At 48.8% G+C, this 14,832-nt stretch overlaps 1 protein-coding gene across 8 annotated transcripts in view; it reads left to right on the plus strand.

Moving 5' to 3' along the window:
• Positions 1-11,132, plus strand: part of ULK4 (unc-51 like kinase 4) — a 577,302-nt gene extending 566,170 nt beyond the window's left edge. For 7 of the 8 annotated variants that reach the window (XM_078432438.2, XM_078432445.2, XM_078432442.2 and 4 more), the window contains 2 exons: positions 8,448-8,533; positions 10,974-11,132. In XM_078432438.2, coding sequence (XP_078288564.2) covers positions 8,448-8,533; positions 10,974-11,052 — 165 coding nt within the window. In that variant the 3' untranslated portion in view covers positions 11,053-11,132. Of the gene's footprint in view, positions 1-8,447; positions 8,534-10,973 lie in introns of those variants that run through there. The other variant, XR_013549925.2, reaches the window with a different exon arrangement.
• Positions 11,133-14,832: the final 3,700 nt, after the last annotated feature.

Genomic DNA, 14,832 nt, shown 5'->3' on the forward strand with positions numbered 1-14,832 from the left:
TGGGAACTCACTGAGTGCTAGTAATGAAAATAGTGATTGCAGGAAGAAGTATTGTGTTTACACCCTTTGCCAGGCTCCTCTTACATGATTTATTAAAGAGTCCCTGCCCTTTCTTGACTTCTCTACTCACGGACATGAGAAGTTCTCCAACAGTTGCTGAACCAGAAACTCACTGCCGTAATGGACAAGTGTCACTTCTACGTCATTGAGATTTTTCAGTGTGCACGAAACGTTCTGTGTTTTGATAGCACAGAAGAGGATAGGTAGGATGGCTTTTGAGCAGACCCATAATTTGGTTCTCAACAAAGTTTTAAGTACCGAGAAAATAGAAGGTCCAAGGCCACATTGGTAGGCACAGGGGAATGTTTCTAAAATAAGGTTGGTTCCCATCTTAATTTATAACCTTTAGTGTCCTGGAGGAGCCCACACTCTGGGAGAAAGGAGTGATTCACTCCTAAGGATCATTTCAAAGCTACTGGAAGTCCTAATTTACCAGCTTGACTAATTATAGGAAATTGGTATCACAGGACAAAATAATTTAGCAAGGTAAATTAAAACTCGTATCTTTTCAAAAATCATCCAGACTTTACTGATCTGTCATTTTGAAAGCCCAGTCAGACCTATACACCAAATAATGCATGAATGCGTTCCCTGTTTTTTCATTTCCCTGTGGAAGGACATCTTCGTTCCTTTCGCTTTTCAGTGACTGTGAATAAAGCTGCTATAGACTTTTGCCGACAGGCTCGTGTGCGAACGTAAGTTTTCAGTGTACTTGGGTGAGTACCTAAGAGTGCAGTTGCTGAGCCATATGGTAAGACTGTGTTTAATTTTATAAGAAAGCGGCTCACTGTCCTCTGAAGTGCTGGAATTTTGCATTCCAACCAGCAACGAATGAGAGTTTCTGCTACTCTGCTTCCCGGCCAGCGTTTGCCATTGTTAGTTTTAGGAATTTTAGCCATTCTAATAGGTACGTAGCGGCATGGCATTGCACTTTTAGTTTGTATTTCTCTGATGAAAAATGGTATTGAGTATCTCTTCACGTGCTCATTTGCCACCCATAATACTTTCTTTGGTCAAGTGTCTGTTCAGATTGTCTGCCCATTTAAAAAATTGCGTTGGTTGTTCTCCTGTTGAATTTTAAGAGTTCTTTATGTGTTCTAGATAAACGCCATTTATCAGATACGTGATTTGCATTTGTTTCTCCCAGTCTGTGCCAATCTTACTCTCTTATCGATGTTTTACGAAGAGCCAAGTTTTTAATATTGGTAAAATCCAATTTGTCGGTTTTTTTCTTTCAGAGGTTGTGGTTTCGTATTGTATCTAAAAATTCATCAACAAAGCTAAGGTCACATAGATTCTCTCTTACATTGTCTTCTAGAAGTTTTATAGTTTTAGATTTTACACATTCAGATCCACGATTCACTTTGAGTTATGTTTTATTTAAGGAGTAAGATACGTGTCCAGGTTCATGTTTGGGTTTTTTTTGTTTTTTGTTTTTGTTTTTTTGCATATGGACATCCTTTGTCGTAGCACTGTTTGTTCAAAAGGCTGTCTTCCCCCCATTCAATTACCTTGTCACATTTGTCAAAATGTTGATAGTATTTGTGTGTGACTGTGTGTGGGCTAACAATTCTATTTGATTGATCTGTATATCTGCCAATACCGTACCGTCATGGTTACCGTAGCTATATAGTAAATCTTAAAACTGTATAGTGTGGTTCCTCCAACTTTATTCTTTTTTCAGAATTGTTTTAGCTATTCTAGTTCCTTTGCCCTCCCATACAAATTAGGATCCGCTGTTCTATATCTACGTAAAATCCTTCTGGGATTTTGATAGGAAATGCATTAAACCTAAATTTGGGGAGAATTAATATCTTCATTGAGTCTTCCAATTCATGAACATAGTATATCCATTTGTTTAGGTGTTTTTTCTTTCATCAGCATTGTGTAGTTTTTAGCATACAGATCCTGATATATTTTGTTGGATTAATATCTTTGGAATTTGTCAGAACTTGTTTTATAACTCAACATATGACATATCTTGAAAACTTCCCATGTACCCTTGAAAAGAATATATATTCTGAAGTTGTTAGATGAATTTTCTACATATGTCAATTAGGTCAGGTTTGCTAATCTTGTGTAAAACTTCTGTGTCCTTCTGATGTTTGTATGCATGTTACTGGGAGAGATTGAAAAGTAATCCCACCATAATTTTGGTGTCTAATTCTCCCTTTGGTTTCATCATTTTTTTTAAATTTATTTTTAGACTGTTATTAAGTACATTTAGAATTTAGACTTGGTAGGGGCACTTGGGTGGCTCAGTCAGTTGGGCTTCCAACTTCAGCTCAGGTTATGATCTTATGATTTATGAATTCAAGCCCAGTGTTGGGCTCTGTGCTAACAGCTCAGAGCCTGGAGCCTGCTTCGGATTCTGGTCTCCCTCTCTCTCAGCCCCTCTTCCGCTCACCTCTGTCCCTGTCTGTCTCAAAAATAACATTAAAAAATTTTAAAAAAAATTTAGTCTTGGTATATATTACTGGTCAATTGATCTTTCTATAAATACATAACTCTTTACCTCTATAAATAAATAACTCTTTACCTCTAGTTACAATTATTGGCTTCCAGTCTACCTTGTCTGATAGTAGCTACCCCAGCTTTGTCTGGTTACTGTTTATGTGGCATCTGTTTTCATTCTTTAACCTTCATTTGGTCTGTGCCCTTATATTTAAAAAGGTATGTTTGGGGGCACCTGGGTAGCTCAGTCAGTTAAACATCCGGCTCCTGATTTCAGCCCAGATTATGATCCCAGAGTTCATGGGATCAAGGCCTGTGTCAGGCTCTGCACTGACAGTGCAGAGTCTGCTTGGGATTCTCTCTCTCCCTCTCTCTGTGCCCCTCCCCTGCTTGTGCACACACTCTCTCTCTCTCTCAAAGTAAATAAATAAACATTTAAAAGGGGGAAAAAAGAAATGTTTCTTGTAAGCAGCATGTAGTTGTGTTGTATTTTATTTTGTTTATATCTAGTCTCAAAATCTTAGTCTTTTACTTGTAGTGCGTTTGTTAAATGCACACTTAAGGTAGGTATTGATAACATTTGGATTTACATCTACCACATTACCTTTGATTTCTGCTCCTTTTTTCTTCCCTCTTTGAGTTTTGGTTTGTCTTACTCTTCTTCTGGTTTCTTAACATGAAAGCTTGGATTATTCACTTAAACTTTTCTTCTTTTTTAATGTATTTAGTACCATAAATTTATCTTTAAGCACTGCTCTAGCAGAATTCCACAGATTTTGATATATTGTATAGTCAATTTTTAAGTTAAAATATTTTCTGATTTTCCCTGGGATGTCCTCTTTGATCTTTGGATGATTTAGGAGTAAGTTGTTTAATTTCCAAGGGATGTGAGATATCCCTGTTACCTTTATTGACTTATAGTTTATGATTACAAATATAATATATATGGTTTCAGTTCTTTTATATTAGTTAAGATTTGTTTTATGGTCCAGAATATTATATACATTAGCAAGCGTTCCTGATTTCTTGGGGAAAATATATATATTCTGTTATTGATGGGTTTAGTGCTCCACAAATGCCAATGAGATCTAGTTAGTTGATGATGTGGTTCAACTCTTTTATGTCCTTGCTGATTTTTACCTACTCATTCTATTACTATGAGAGTAGTTTTGAAACCTCCAACTACAGTTGCACATTTGTTTGTTTTTCCTTTCAGTTGTATCAGTTTTTGCTTTGTGTATTTTTTTAAGTTTATTTATTTTGAGCGAGGGAGAAAGCACATGTGCAAGTGTGAGTTGGGGGAGGGGCAGAGAGAGAGCAGAGAGAGAATGTCAAGCAGGCTCTGCATGCTGTCATCACAAAGCTCAATGTGGGGCTCAAACTCATGAACCATGAGCTCATGCTCTGAGCCGAAATTAAGAGTCAGATGCTTAACTGAATGAGCCACCTCAGTACCCCTGCTTTGTGTATGTTTATTTTCTATTGCTAAATGGGTACACACTTGTTGTTCTATCTTTTTGATGACAAAACCTTTTTATCTTTGGTAATTTTTTTTCGTTCTGAAGTCTTCTTTGTCTGATATTAATATAGCTGCTCTAGCTTTGTTTTGATTCATATTTGCATGATTTTCCTCCTTTTACTTTTAACCAACCTATCTCTCTCTATTTGAGTTAAGATTCTTGTAAATAGTATTGTGTTGGGTCTTTTTTTTTTTTTTTTTTTTTTTTGGTCATTGTACAAAAATTCTTATTTGCTGCATTTGGATCATTTACATTTAATGTAATTCTTGATATGATAGGATACAGTCTACCTTTTTACTTGATTTATACTTATCCCTTCTGTTTTCATTTTCTTGTTTTTTTTTTCTTCCTAACTTCTTTTAAGCTATTGAACATTTTTTAGTAGTACAGTTTGTCTGTTGTATTTTTTACTAAGTTTTTTTAGTTGTTGCTTTTGGGACTATGAAAGACTTTACTTTTCATAATCTATTTATAATCAGTATTTTACCACTTCAATTATAATATACAAACATTACCACATTATAGATTCCTCTACCCTTCCCCCTTTATGTTCCAATTTTCTTATATCTACATATGTTGAAAACCCTATCAGATAATATTGTATGTTTTGCTTTTCTGCCACCAAGTGTATTTTAAATAAAGGAATAGTGTGTTTTACTTTTCTCAGATATTTACCATTTCTGTTGCTCTTCCTTTTTTTCCTAAGGTTCCAAGTTTCCTTCTGGTGTTATTTCCTTTCTCTCTGAAGAGTTCCACCCCCCCCCCCCCCCAACACCACCACCCTTTTTTTAAGTTTATTTATTTATTTGTTTTTAAGTAATCTCTACCTCCCACGTGGGGCTCAAACTCATGACTCTGAGATCAAGAGTCACATGCTCTTCCTAATGAGCCAGCCATGCACCCCTGAAGAGTTTCCTTTAGTGATTCTTTTAAAGAAATTCTGCTTCTATTATTTTTCCTTCATTGGAGAATATCTTTGTTTCACCTTAATTCCTGAATGATATTCTTGCTAGACATAGAATTCTAGTTTGATACTTCTTTTCTTTTTTAGCACTTTAAAAATGTTGTGTCACTCTCTTCTGATCTCAGTGTGATGAGAAGTCCACCATAATTCAAATCAGTGTTCTCCTATAAGTAATGTATTATTTTCTGCCTGAGTTCACAGTTCTTTGTCTTCAGCCAAGTTGACTGTGGATGTTTTTGGATGAGGATTCTTTGGAGTTATCTTGTTTGAGAGTCTTTCACTTTTTTGAATCTGTAGATTTAGATGTTTCGTCACACTTGGAACAGTTTTAGCTACAATTTCTTCAAATAATTTTCATCCCTTCATGCTCTGCCCTCTTATTCCAGAACTCCAGTGCTACACACCTTTTGTTATTATCCCACAGATTCCTGAGACTCTGTCCATTTGTGTTTTCAAATGTTTTTCTGTCTCGTTGCTCAGATTGGACCATTTCTATTGATCTGTCTTCAAATTCACTGCCTCTTTCCATTATGCTAATGAATCCATTTGGTATGGCTTTTGAAAATTTTGGGTTCTATTTTTCTAGATTTTCATTTGCTTATTTTTTATATCTTCTAATTTTTTTACATCCTATTCCAATACTGCTTTACTTTAATACTTGTTTTAAGAGTGTTACATTCTACTTTAATATTTGTTTCAAGAGCATTAGTGATTACTTGTTTCAGCATTTTTATAACACTTTTAAGTCTTTGTCAGATAATTCCAATATCTGTGTCATCTTGTTACTTATTGTCTTTTGTTGTCTTTTCTCATGTGAGTTGAGATTTTCATGGTTATTTGTATGCTGAACAATTTTGGATTTTATCTTGGCTATTTTAAATATTATGAGACGCTGTATCTAGTTGGAACTCTATACAGAATGGTGATTAGGATCAGGTTGAAGGCTGGAATAGTAATTTCAATGCCAGGTTAGTTTCAAAGCATTTGCAATGCTCTTTGGACCTATCTTATGTGTCTGCCCTTTAGGAGTCAGTCTGGGATCTGGACAGCGGTTTATTAGCTCAGTTCCTTAAGTTTTTGGTATGCCATTTGGATCAGTTCCATGCATGCACAGGTTGAGGGTGAGCCTAGGAGTTTATAGACAATTTGATGGGATTTGTTTCTTGAGGTCTTCCTGATTCATTATCTCCCCAGTACTTTTCTGGTTCCTTGCATCTCCCATTCTCTGGCCATAAACTGCTCACTTCCACAACTGTCACGTTTAGGGGGAGAGGGGCCGCCTGGGGCTCCTGTCTCTGGCTGTTGTTGCTGCTGCCACTGCCACTGCAGAGTTTCCTGGGACCCGGGACAAGAGAACTGAGGGAAAGGAAAGGAAAAGAACCTGGAAGGTTTCATCTGCTCTCTGTGAGCGTCTGGGAGTTTCCTTTCCCACTTCTCAAGCCTGGCTTGCCCCAGAGCTCTCTCTTCTGCCCCACAGTGCTCACTTCCATGGTTTGGGTTTGCTGACTTCAATCCAGGCTGTACTGGAGGGAAAGAAGTGGTAAACTCACCACCAGCTGAGTGGTGTTTTGAGTCCAGTGCCTTTCCCCAATCTGCCTGCTGCTATTTACTTTTCAGTGTCCCAAATCACTGTGCTGTGCGTTTTATAGTTTGGGCTTTATAATTACATGTAGAGGGAGAGAAAGGGTGGCATGTGTTTTTCCCATCTTACCCAGCCAGAACTAGAACCTCCGATTGATATTATTGAAAACCCTTATTTTCTAATTAACTCAGCTTTATATACAGGACAACTGATGTTGTTAGTAAGAAAGAGTTCAATGAAGTGGCCCAATCACATAGTTTTCAGTTAATTCTTTTGGATTTGTTTATGGCTACATTTATGTCGGCTGCACATGATGCTATTTTGATCTTTTCCTTTGATCACCTAATTCTCACTGTAGTTTTCTATTTGCACCTTCTAACTCACCTCGTGAGCCTCGTGTGCAGAGGTAGTCTTGTAATTTCTTTGCAGCTTGTGGGGCCTCTGCACACGGGCCCACAGTACAGATAAGGCAGCAATTCTGGATATAGTTCAACTGAGCTGTATGTGGCAACTTTGAGAAAAACCAGGTGGGAAGCCTCACTGAAGACCCCTTTAGTACAAGTTTATGCTTACTTCAGACAGAATTGAACTACAGCTGACGTTTTCAAATAGCAGCCTTTGAACGCATCAAGGTGGGTGTAATTTCAGAACAAATTTACATGCGGCTCTTTTAAGATGCAAACCTCTGCAGAAACCACACCTGATGCAACTGAGCTGGCTGCTGGTAGCTGGCATACCCAGCGGGTGGGAACGGATCTCCGTGGAGGTGCAAATTCATGCACACGTAATTTGGAGTCCGTGTTAAGGTCTAATTACCCCCGCGACCTTCCTGTCACCATGAGTGATTAAGAAATGTTTGACCTCTTCTTGCGAACTGGGGAGAGGATCATCCGGCCCTGGTCACTGTGATCAAGTGGAAAGACCAGGAGCACTTGAGCAGAGGGGGGCAGCGGAGGCCAGCCTGGTTCCAGCTTCATGGCGGGATTAGGATCAGGCTCCAGGTGTACCTCGCCCAGCCTCCATTACCTCATCTATAAAGCATGCCGTGTGCTTGCGTTGCAAGGTGAATAAATAAAAAGAATAGATGAGAGAGTGGACGGGAGACGGGAGAGCCTTCTGAAAGGTAAAGCACCATGCAAGTGTTTATAAAATATTTTTAAACAACAGTAGGACACAAACGTTGAATTAAGAGGAGCAAGTCTAATACTAGGATCGAGGTTCATTCCTGAAGCCTCTTCTTGTGTTGAGGACATGCACTCTTCTGGAGGGCTTTCAGAGGAAGTCTCTGGAAGCCTAGGTTGTGTGTGATTCGGCTCCTAGGCACCAGAGAGTCAGAGATCCCCACATGTTTTTCCTGTTCTTCCCAGGACCATGGCAGTGAGCAAGGGCCCATTCCTTAGGGTACTTGGGAAGGGGTGTGTACCCAGGTTTGGTTATTAGTCCTTCCCCCCGCAGGCCCCCCAGGTCTCCAGGCAACCAGAATTGTGATTCTTCTGTCCATATGAACAAGGTCGTGTTGGACTCAAGGTCCCAAGGAGTCCTGGCCCTGACAACTGGAAAAGTTCCTTCGTCATCACTTACTCGAACTCGGAAGTTCAGGCTTCCAGAACACAAACACTCCTGAGGGACCCAATGGAAGGCACCCTACCCCGACCCGGCATGTCTCCAGCCCCGACAGGCTCTGTCATGCTCACCCCCAGGTGCCACAACTGTCTGCCTCTAGTGCCCCGCTCAGCAGTGCCCTGGGGGGTGGGGACTCAGGGCCTGCTCCCTGATGCCACCAGTAGCCTGAGGCTCAGGGTGCCTATCCAGTGGGGCCTGAGGCAGGGATGGGCCGGCCAACCACTTTCTTCTCCCTCCCTCGAAGGTCACATCCAATGAGAAGCATCTGGAGAACCTCAAGGACGCAGGCAGCCTCCTGCGGGCTCTGGAGGGGCTGGCCGCCGCTGGCGGGTAAGTAGACCGAGGACCAGGGCCCATACCTTCCAGCCTGTCATTGCCAGTGTGGGAGGGGCTGCCGTGCCCCTGCACCCCCCCACCCCGGGTATCCCCCACTGGCAGGTGGGGGGTGGGGTGGGGAAATCAGCAGGGGGAGGGAGGAAAGGAGAATGTCTTAGCCCTGCCGGGGGAGGGAATATTCCCATCTATAGGGAAGAGAGCTGGGAAGGGACGCCCAGGGGGATGGGATGAACCTCGCGAGGAAGGCAGTCACCCCTTGTGCACAGGTGGCCTCCTCCACCTGTAAGAGTGGTAGAGTAAGGGCCACAGGGAGGGTTCATCCCACAATGACACCACACACACACACACACACACACACACACACACACACCCTGAACTTGAGAGGTGGGGGCGGAGGAAGGGGCGTGCTTACGAGTTGTTCCTCTGATCTGAGCTGTTGATGCCAACTGACCAAAGAAGAACGACATGGGAATAAGAGGAAAGCTGCCCCCAGGCATCCATCCTTCATCGGGCCTGTGTTACCCGCTCACTGCGCGTGACCGTGCCAGAGCCTGGCGTGGGGTCCGGCCCTCGTCCCCAGAGCTGAGGGAGGTGGCCTGAGGTTGCGGGGGCCACAGTCCCCTGAGCTTCAGCCGCTCTCCCGGGCCTGGAGAGAGGGATCCACCTCCTAGGGGGCACCCGGCCTTCACTAGGCACGTGAGACGGGGAACGGGTGCCGGCGTCCCCCGGTGGTTGGTTTTCACAACCACAGGGTTCTCTGAATTCTGCTTCCTGGTGTTCCGGGCTCGGTGTTAATTTGAAGAAAAATGCACGGCTGGGGTGTTGCTGAGAGGCGGTCTGTGGACAAGGGACGCCGTCTCCTAGACTACCCGGGTCCCGCTCTCGGGTTTAAGCCAAAGAGGGAGGCTGTGCGTGGTTTCTGTGAGGTGAGGGGGAAGGACCGGCTAGCTCGGCCGGGGGTGGGGAGCCTCCTCGCCCTGCTGGGACCCTGTGGCGTGAGACGTGGACAGTGACTCCCCGGGCTGGGCCGCAGGCCTCCTGCAAGACTGCGGTGAGGAGCACGTGGCATGTGTCCCCAGGGACCTGGCCTCGTGTGTCAGGAAGCCACTCCGAACAGACGTGTGCCACGGAGGGCCCGGGAGAGCCACAGGGTGGACAGGAGTTGAGCGGAGAGCCCCCGAGAGCCCGTCCTCTCCAGTGCCTGCCTCTGCGGGACTCCTCATCCAGCAGGGGACTCCGTGCCTTTAGCAAGGCCAGCACGGCCTCAGAGCTGGGCCCAAATTTGGACCAAATGTGTCAAAACACGGCTCAGTGCACCACGAAGCGAGTCGCCTCTTCTGTACCCACCCCCCACCCCCTGCCGCCCAGCACTCTGGCAACTGAAATGTCTACACCAGGCAGACCTCGATCTTGGGTTAGGGAGGTTGCTGCCACGAAGGCGTCTTATTTGGGCTTCGTCCAGATGGCCAACCAGAAAAGGCCTTCTCATGTTGACCGAGAACGAGTGGATGGCCGTGTTCCCGGTCCTGACGTGGCTCTGTCAGAGGTCGGTGTCCCCTCCTTGCCAGTCCCCGGGTCCCCCCTGGGCTGCTCTGGTGGGCAGGGTGGACGGCAGGACTCTGCCAGACTGGCCTTGACTCAGCCGGGATCAGGCTGAGTTCAAACGCATTCTTGCCATCCCTTGGGACGTTTGATGCGCGGAGCAGGAACGCGTGGCACCGTCCCCTGACCACGGCCCCGGCCGCGGCGACCCACCGCTCATGCAGCACGCCCGCCCCCGGTTACTTGGCAACAGCCCTATTTCTGTGTAGGCGAGGGTCTGCCACGAACTAGTTTTATCCTTCAGGGCGGTGCTACAGGTCATTCTTTTCCTCGCTAACCGTTGTTAAGGCGCAGGTTGAAATGTGTCTCATTCAACAGACTTGCCATTTTAAGCTCTGAACGGCACATCCACACGGATGAGGGTAAGAAACCCAAAGCCTCCCGGCTGATCGGCCAGGAAGTGGCGAAAAGGAGCAGGGAGAACCAGCGTCTGGAGCGGGTCTGGGACCTGGGCCCGGGCGCACGAGTCAGCTGCAGGCCGGCCGTGGGCAGGCCCGTTGCAGGATCCGGGCTAGGCAGGGTCGGGCTGCCGTCTGACTCGCCCCCACGGCTCCGTGTCCGCGCACGCGGCCTAAGGGGTTCGGATGGCGGGGCCGGGCGCTCGGGCCTGGCTTAGGGGTGTCGGCGCGGCCAGTTCCGAGCCCCTCTGGGACCGTGGGCTGAGGCCCCGGAGACGGACTTTCCTGTTTCTGCTCAAAATGATGCACGAGGGCAGTTTTACGAAGTAGCTGGTCCAGCAGATACTCAGGTACGAGAGAGGCCAGCCCCCTTGGAAGAGGGGCTGTTTTCCCCCGGAGACGGCTAAGTGTTTCCACCTTGGTTTTTCCCACAGTTCGTCTGCTGACAGTGTGGTGGCTTCGTTGGCCCTGGAAATCCTCCAGCTGTTGGACACCAGGCGAGAAGGCACTTAGCACCAGCCCTCGGCTACACACGCTGGCCCCACCGCCACCCGTGGCTCTCTTTGGACCTAATAAAGTCAGCCAAACCCAGACCCTTGCGGCCGAGGTGTTCTCGTGGACTCTGGGCCCTCGGACACCCTCTCAGAACGGAGCGGTTCCTCCATTCTAGTGGGATGCGTCTGGGAACCCCGGGTTTGCTAGCTATTCGAGATTGTTCTTTCCCCTCTGTGCGGCCTGGACAGGCCTCCTCTACAGCCCACGCTCCTCAAGTAGATGAGAAGCCATGGTCCTCAGCCTCCGGCATCTGTGAGCATCTCTCTCCTCCAGAGAAGATTTAAAAGACAGGACTAGGCATGAAGGTTCTCCCAGCCACAGCTCCAGAGCAGGCCTTTTTGGAAGCTAGTTTTAGCCTCTTATCCTCCCGCTTTTACAGAATCCTGGGGAGGACCGGGCAAGGCTCCGCCAATGGGCAGGCAGTGAAAGTTTGCGTAGAGGGTGCAAAAAACTCGAGGAACCCTGGCCTCTTTGAAGGTCTGCCCGTCTGGATGTCATGACAGGGGGGATGATTCTATTTTGATTCCAACTCCTACTGATTACCCCCCTCCCCCCCCCCCCCCCCCCCGCGTTATCCTTGGAACCTTTCCAGCTTCCTATGTTCCCACACAGAGGCCCTTAAACCTCCTAGGTGAGAATCCAGCCCGTGAAAATGTTTGGTGGACAGTGCAGAAAGCTGCTGGGGCTGTGGTACTGAGGAAGGCTTCCTCTTGGATCTGGACCGGAAGGTCGGGGTGGGTCCTGGGCAGCCCGAAGCAGGTGAGCAAGTCGAGGCCCTCCCTTGGCCTCTCTGGGGCCTGCTTCCCCAGCTGCAAAATGAAAGGGCGAGTCTAGACGAGACCAATAGCTGCTCCCCACCGCCCCCCCCCCCCCCAGCTTCCATGTCTGTGCTTCTTAGAGGGGATTCGCTTCACTACTAGACACTGTCCCGAGCCCAGACGGGAGGGAGTCTGTCCCAGACGGCAACCAGCACGCAGGCCGAATGGGCGGGACAAGCACAAATGGTAGCCACGTGGGCACACAGGCGGCCCCATCTACCGCATCACGGGAAGCTGGCCACGCGGTCACCAACGGCCGCACTTTGCCACAGTGATCTGGGTGGTTGGCCAAGCTTCCACTTGGCTTGGTAGTGAAAACGACAGCTTGGGACCCAACTTCCATCAAAAGCGTATGTCTGTTACCTTGTTGAATCGCCACTACCACCTACAAAGGTGGCCGCCTTGGCTTCATCTCGTAACTGAGAGAAAACAGGCTCGGAGGAGCCTGTCCACTTGTCCGAGGCCCCAGGGTCTGGTTTAATTCAGGACCCTGACTGCACAGCCTCCGTGCCCCCCACTGGGGTAACCCAGAGCTAGAGCTGTGAGTACTTGGGGTGCAAGAGCACCCCAGGAGCAGGCGGTCGCCCTCCATCTCTCCCAGCCTACTTACTGCCCGTGGGGAGGCGGCCCCAGGCGATGTGCCCAACTTCAGGCTGTGTGCCCACGTGGCCCTGGCCCCGCTCGTTTTGCCTGTGCTCCTGGGCGGGGGAGCAGCCCGTGGTGCAGCCAGAGGCCCGGCCTTGTCTCCAGCGGCCTGGCCTGCCGGGTCCAGGGAACAGGCGCAGGTCTCCCTATTTTGCCAGGAAATAAATCTGTTCTGTCCCTTGGTTCGGTTCTCGGGGGAACGGCCCTGGAGTTGTGTGCCTGGAGTCTCCCCAGAAGGTTAATTCGGGGCACCGGAAGATTCTTCTTTACCCTTTCTAGTTGAGCAGGGAGGAGTCTTTGCTGTTTAAGGTAAAACAAAGTTGTAATGTTCCAGAATGGTTTGTGGAGCGTCGTTGGCCCGGAGCCTCTCAGCATTGCGTTTTTCAGGAGAGCGGGGCTCCCGCTCTGCCGAGGGCACTCGGCCCGGGGTGCCGGGGCACTAGAGCGAGCCCACGCCGGGCTTCACACCGATGGGAGGCCGCCACCCTGGAATCGGGGGGATCCTATCATCCTCATCAAGGTGCCAACTGGAAAGCAGCGGCCCTGGTCCCACCGAGCTCGGGCGTAGGGGACGCGAACAGGCTCGGCTGGGCGGGCAGGAGGCCTCGTCCCTCCCTGCCCTCCCCGTGCGAGGCCCCCACGCTCACATTCGGCTCGGCAGGCTGGCTCCAGTTCTAAGGGAAGAGAAGGCCCCTGGCTGCGGGCCCATCAGAGCTCTCGGGGTTCCTGCAACGGCAAGGGGCCCGGACGCGGGCACCTACTGGTCCTCCTTCCCGCTGCCTTCATGCTTCTGCTTTCGAAGTGGCTACAACCGCCACTTGAGCCCCCTCAGGGGCAGGTGGTGTCACCGCAGTTGCAGAGGTGAACGGCCGGCCAGCGAGCAACAAATTAGGGAGGGGAGGGGGACCAGGTTGCACGGGGAAGGGGCTGACTTTCCCTCCGTTACCGGCAGGGCCGGGGCTTCGAGACCCTGCCTTAACTTTCGGCCTGAGAGTAGGTGCCGGGGGCCGTCCCTCTGCGAAGGGCGTGCTCTGGCCACTGGGGTCCAGAGAGGAACAGTCCTCGGGGGTTCTCGAGGACGCAGCAATAGAATCTCCTCGCACCGGTCTGCACACTCGCCTCATCTCCTAGCTCGTGTTTCCCACGTTACCGTGAGGCTTTTCGGGTCGCCTCATGAGGTTCTCGGGTCAATTCTGTGACTGCAGACAGGCTCCGTCCCTGTGACGCCGCTCAGAAACCGGGGGCTCTGGGGTGAGAGAGGAACTGGGCCTCTCCGGTCTCAGCACAAAGCAGGATTCCTCTTCTCCCTCCCCTGCCGACAGCAAAGTACGGTGGCAAGATCCATGTACGTATATGTGTGTGTGTGTATATGTGTGTGCAGGGGCCGAGGCAGGAGCTTCAGGAAGGAGTGGCAGGGAAGAGGGCCGGGGACCAAAGTTTAGGAGGCCCCAAAAGTCTCAGGCTTCCGGGGGGCTGAGGAGGGGGAAGTGCAGGGACAAGCAGCAAGAAGCCACGGCCCAGGAGGAGGACCGGGGCGGTGTGGAGTCCCGACGAGGCCTGGAAGGAGGACTGGTCCCTTAAATGCCACTTCGGGCCCCTGGCTGCACAGGTGGTGCTGGGGGCGGGAGGGAGGGGCGAGGACTCCCCGCGGCCAGGCCACCGATGGAGGAGGAAGAGGAGGAAAAGCCAGACATGGCTTCTCAGCCCCACCCCACACCTTCGTAATCCCCTCCAGGCGAGGGAAGGCAGTTCAATTCCCACCCGTGGGGACAACGGCCAGCTACAGGGCGCGATCCACTTTATAAACCAAACAGCACAGTTCAGACCTTCCGTTTTTATTGCAGAAATCAAAACAAAAATTGAAGAGCATATTTGTAAGACCTTTCACTGTCAAGAACTCAGATAACCAGATGAGAACCTAGGACATCTCCGACGTGGAAGAGCTTCCTTCTTCAGCTTAGTGGCAGTCACCGCAATGGGACCACGTGTCTGAGGCATCCCTGTCCCCCAGGTAACCGCTATTCTGATTTTTGCAGTAATCCAATCACTTCCTTGCTCTTGTTTTTACCATCCATCCACGCGTGACTTCCTCGGAACAGTCTGCCCTTTCGTTCCGCCAACGAAGCCGCGCAGCATCTGTGACTTGCTTCTCGCGATCGTGCTGGCAACGCACACCTACTGCCGTGAGGCTGCAGCGAGGCCGTTCTCGTGTGTGAACAAGCGACCACGGGACACACGGCTGCCTGCCACGCAGCGCTCTGCCAAGCCACGATGG

This window comes from Panthera onca, chromosome C2, assembly GCF_046562875.1.
Source record: "Panthera onca isolate mPanOnc1 chromosome C2, mPanOnc1 haplotype 2, whole genome shotgun sequence".
NCBI classification, from domain to species: Eukaryota; Metazoa; Chordata; class Mammalia; order Carnivora; family Felidae; genus Panthera; species Panthera onca.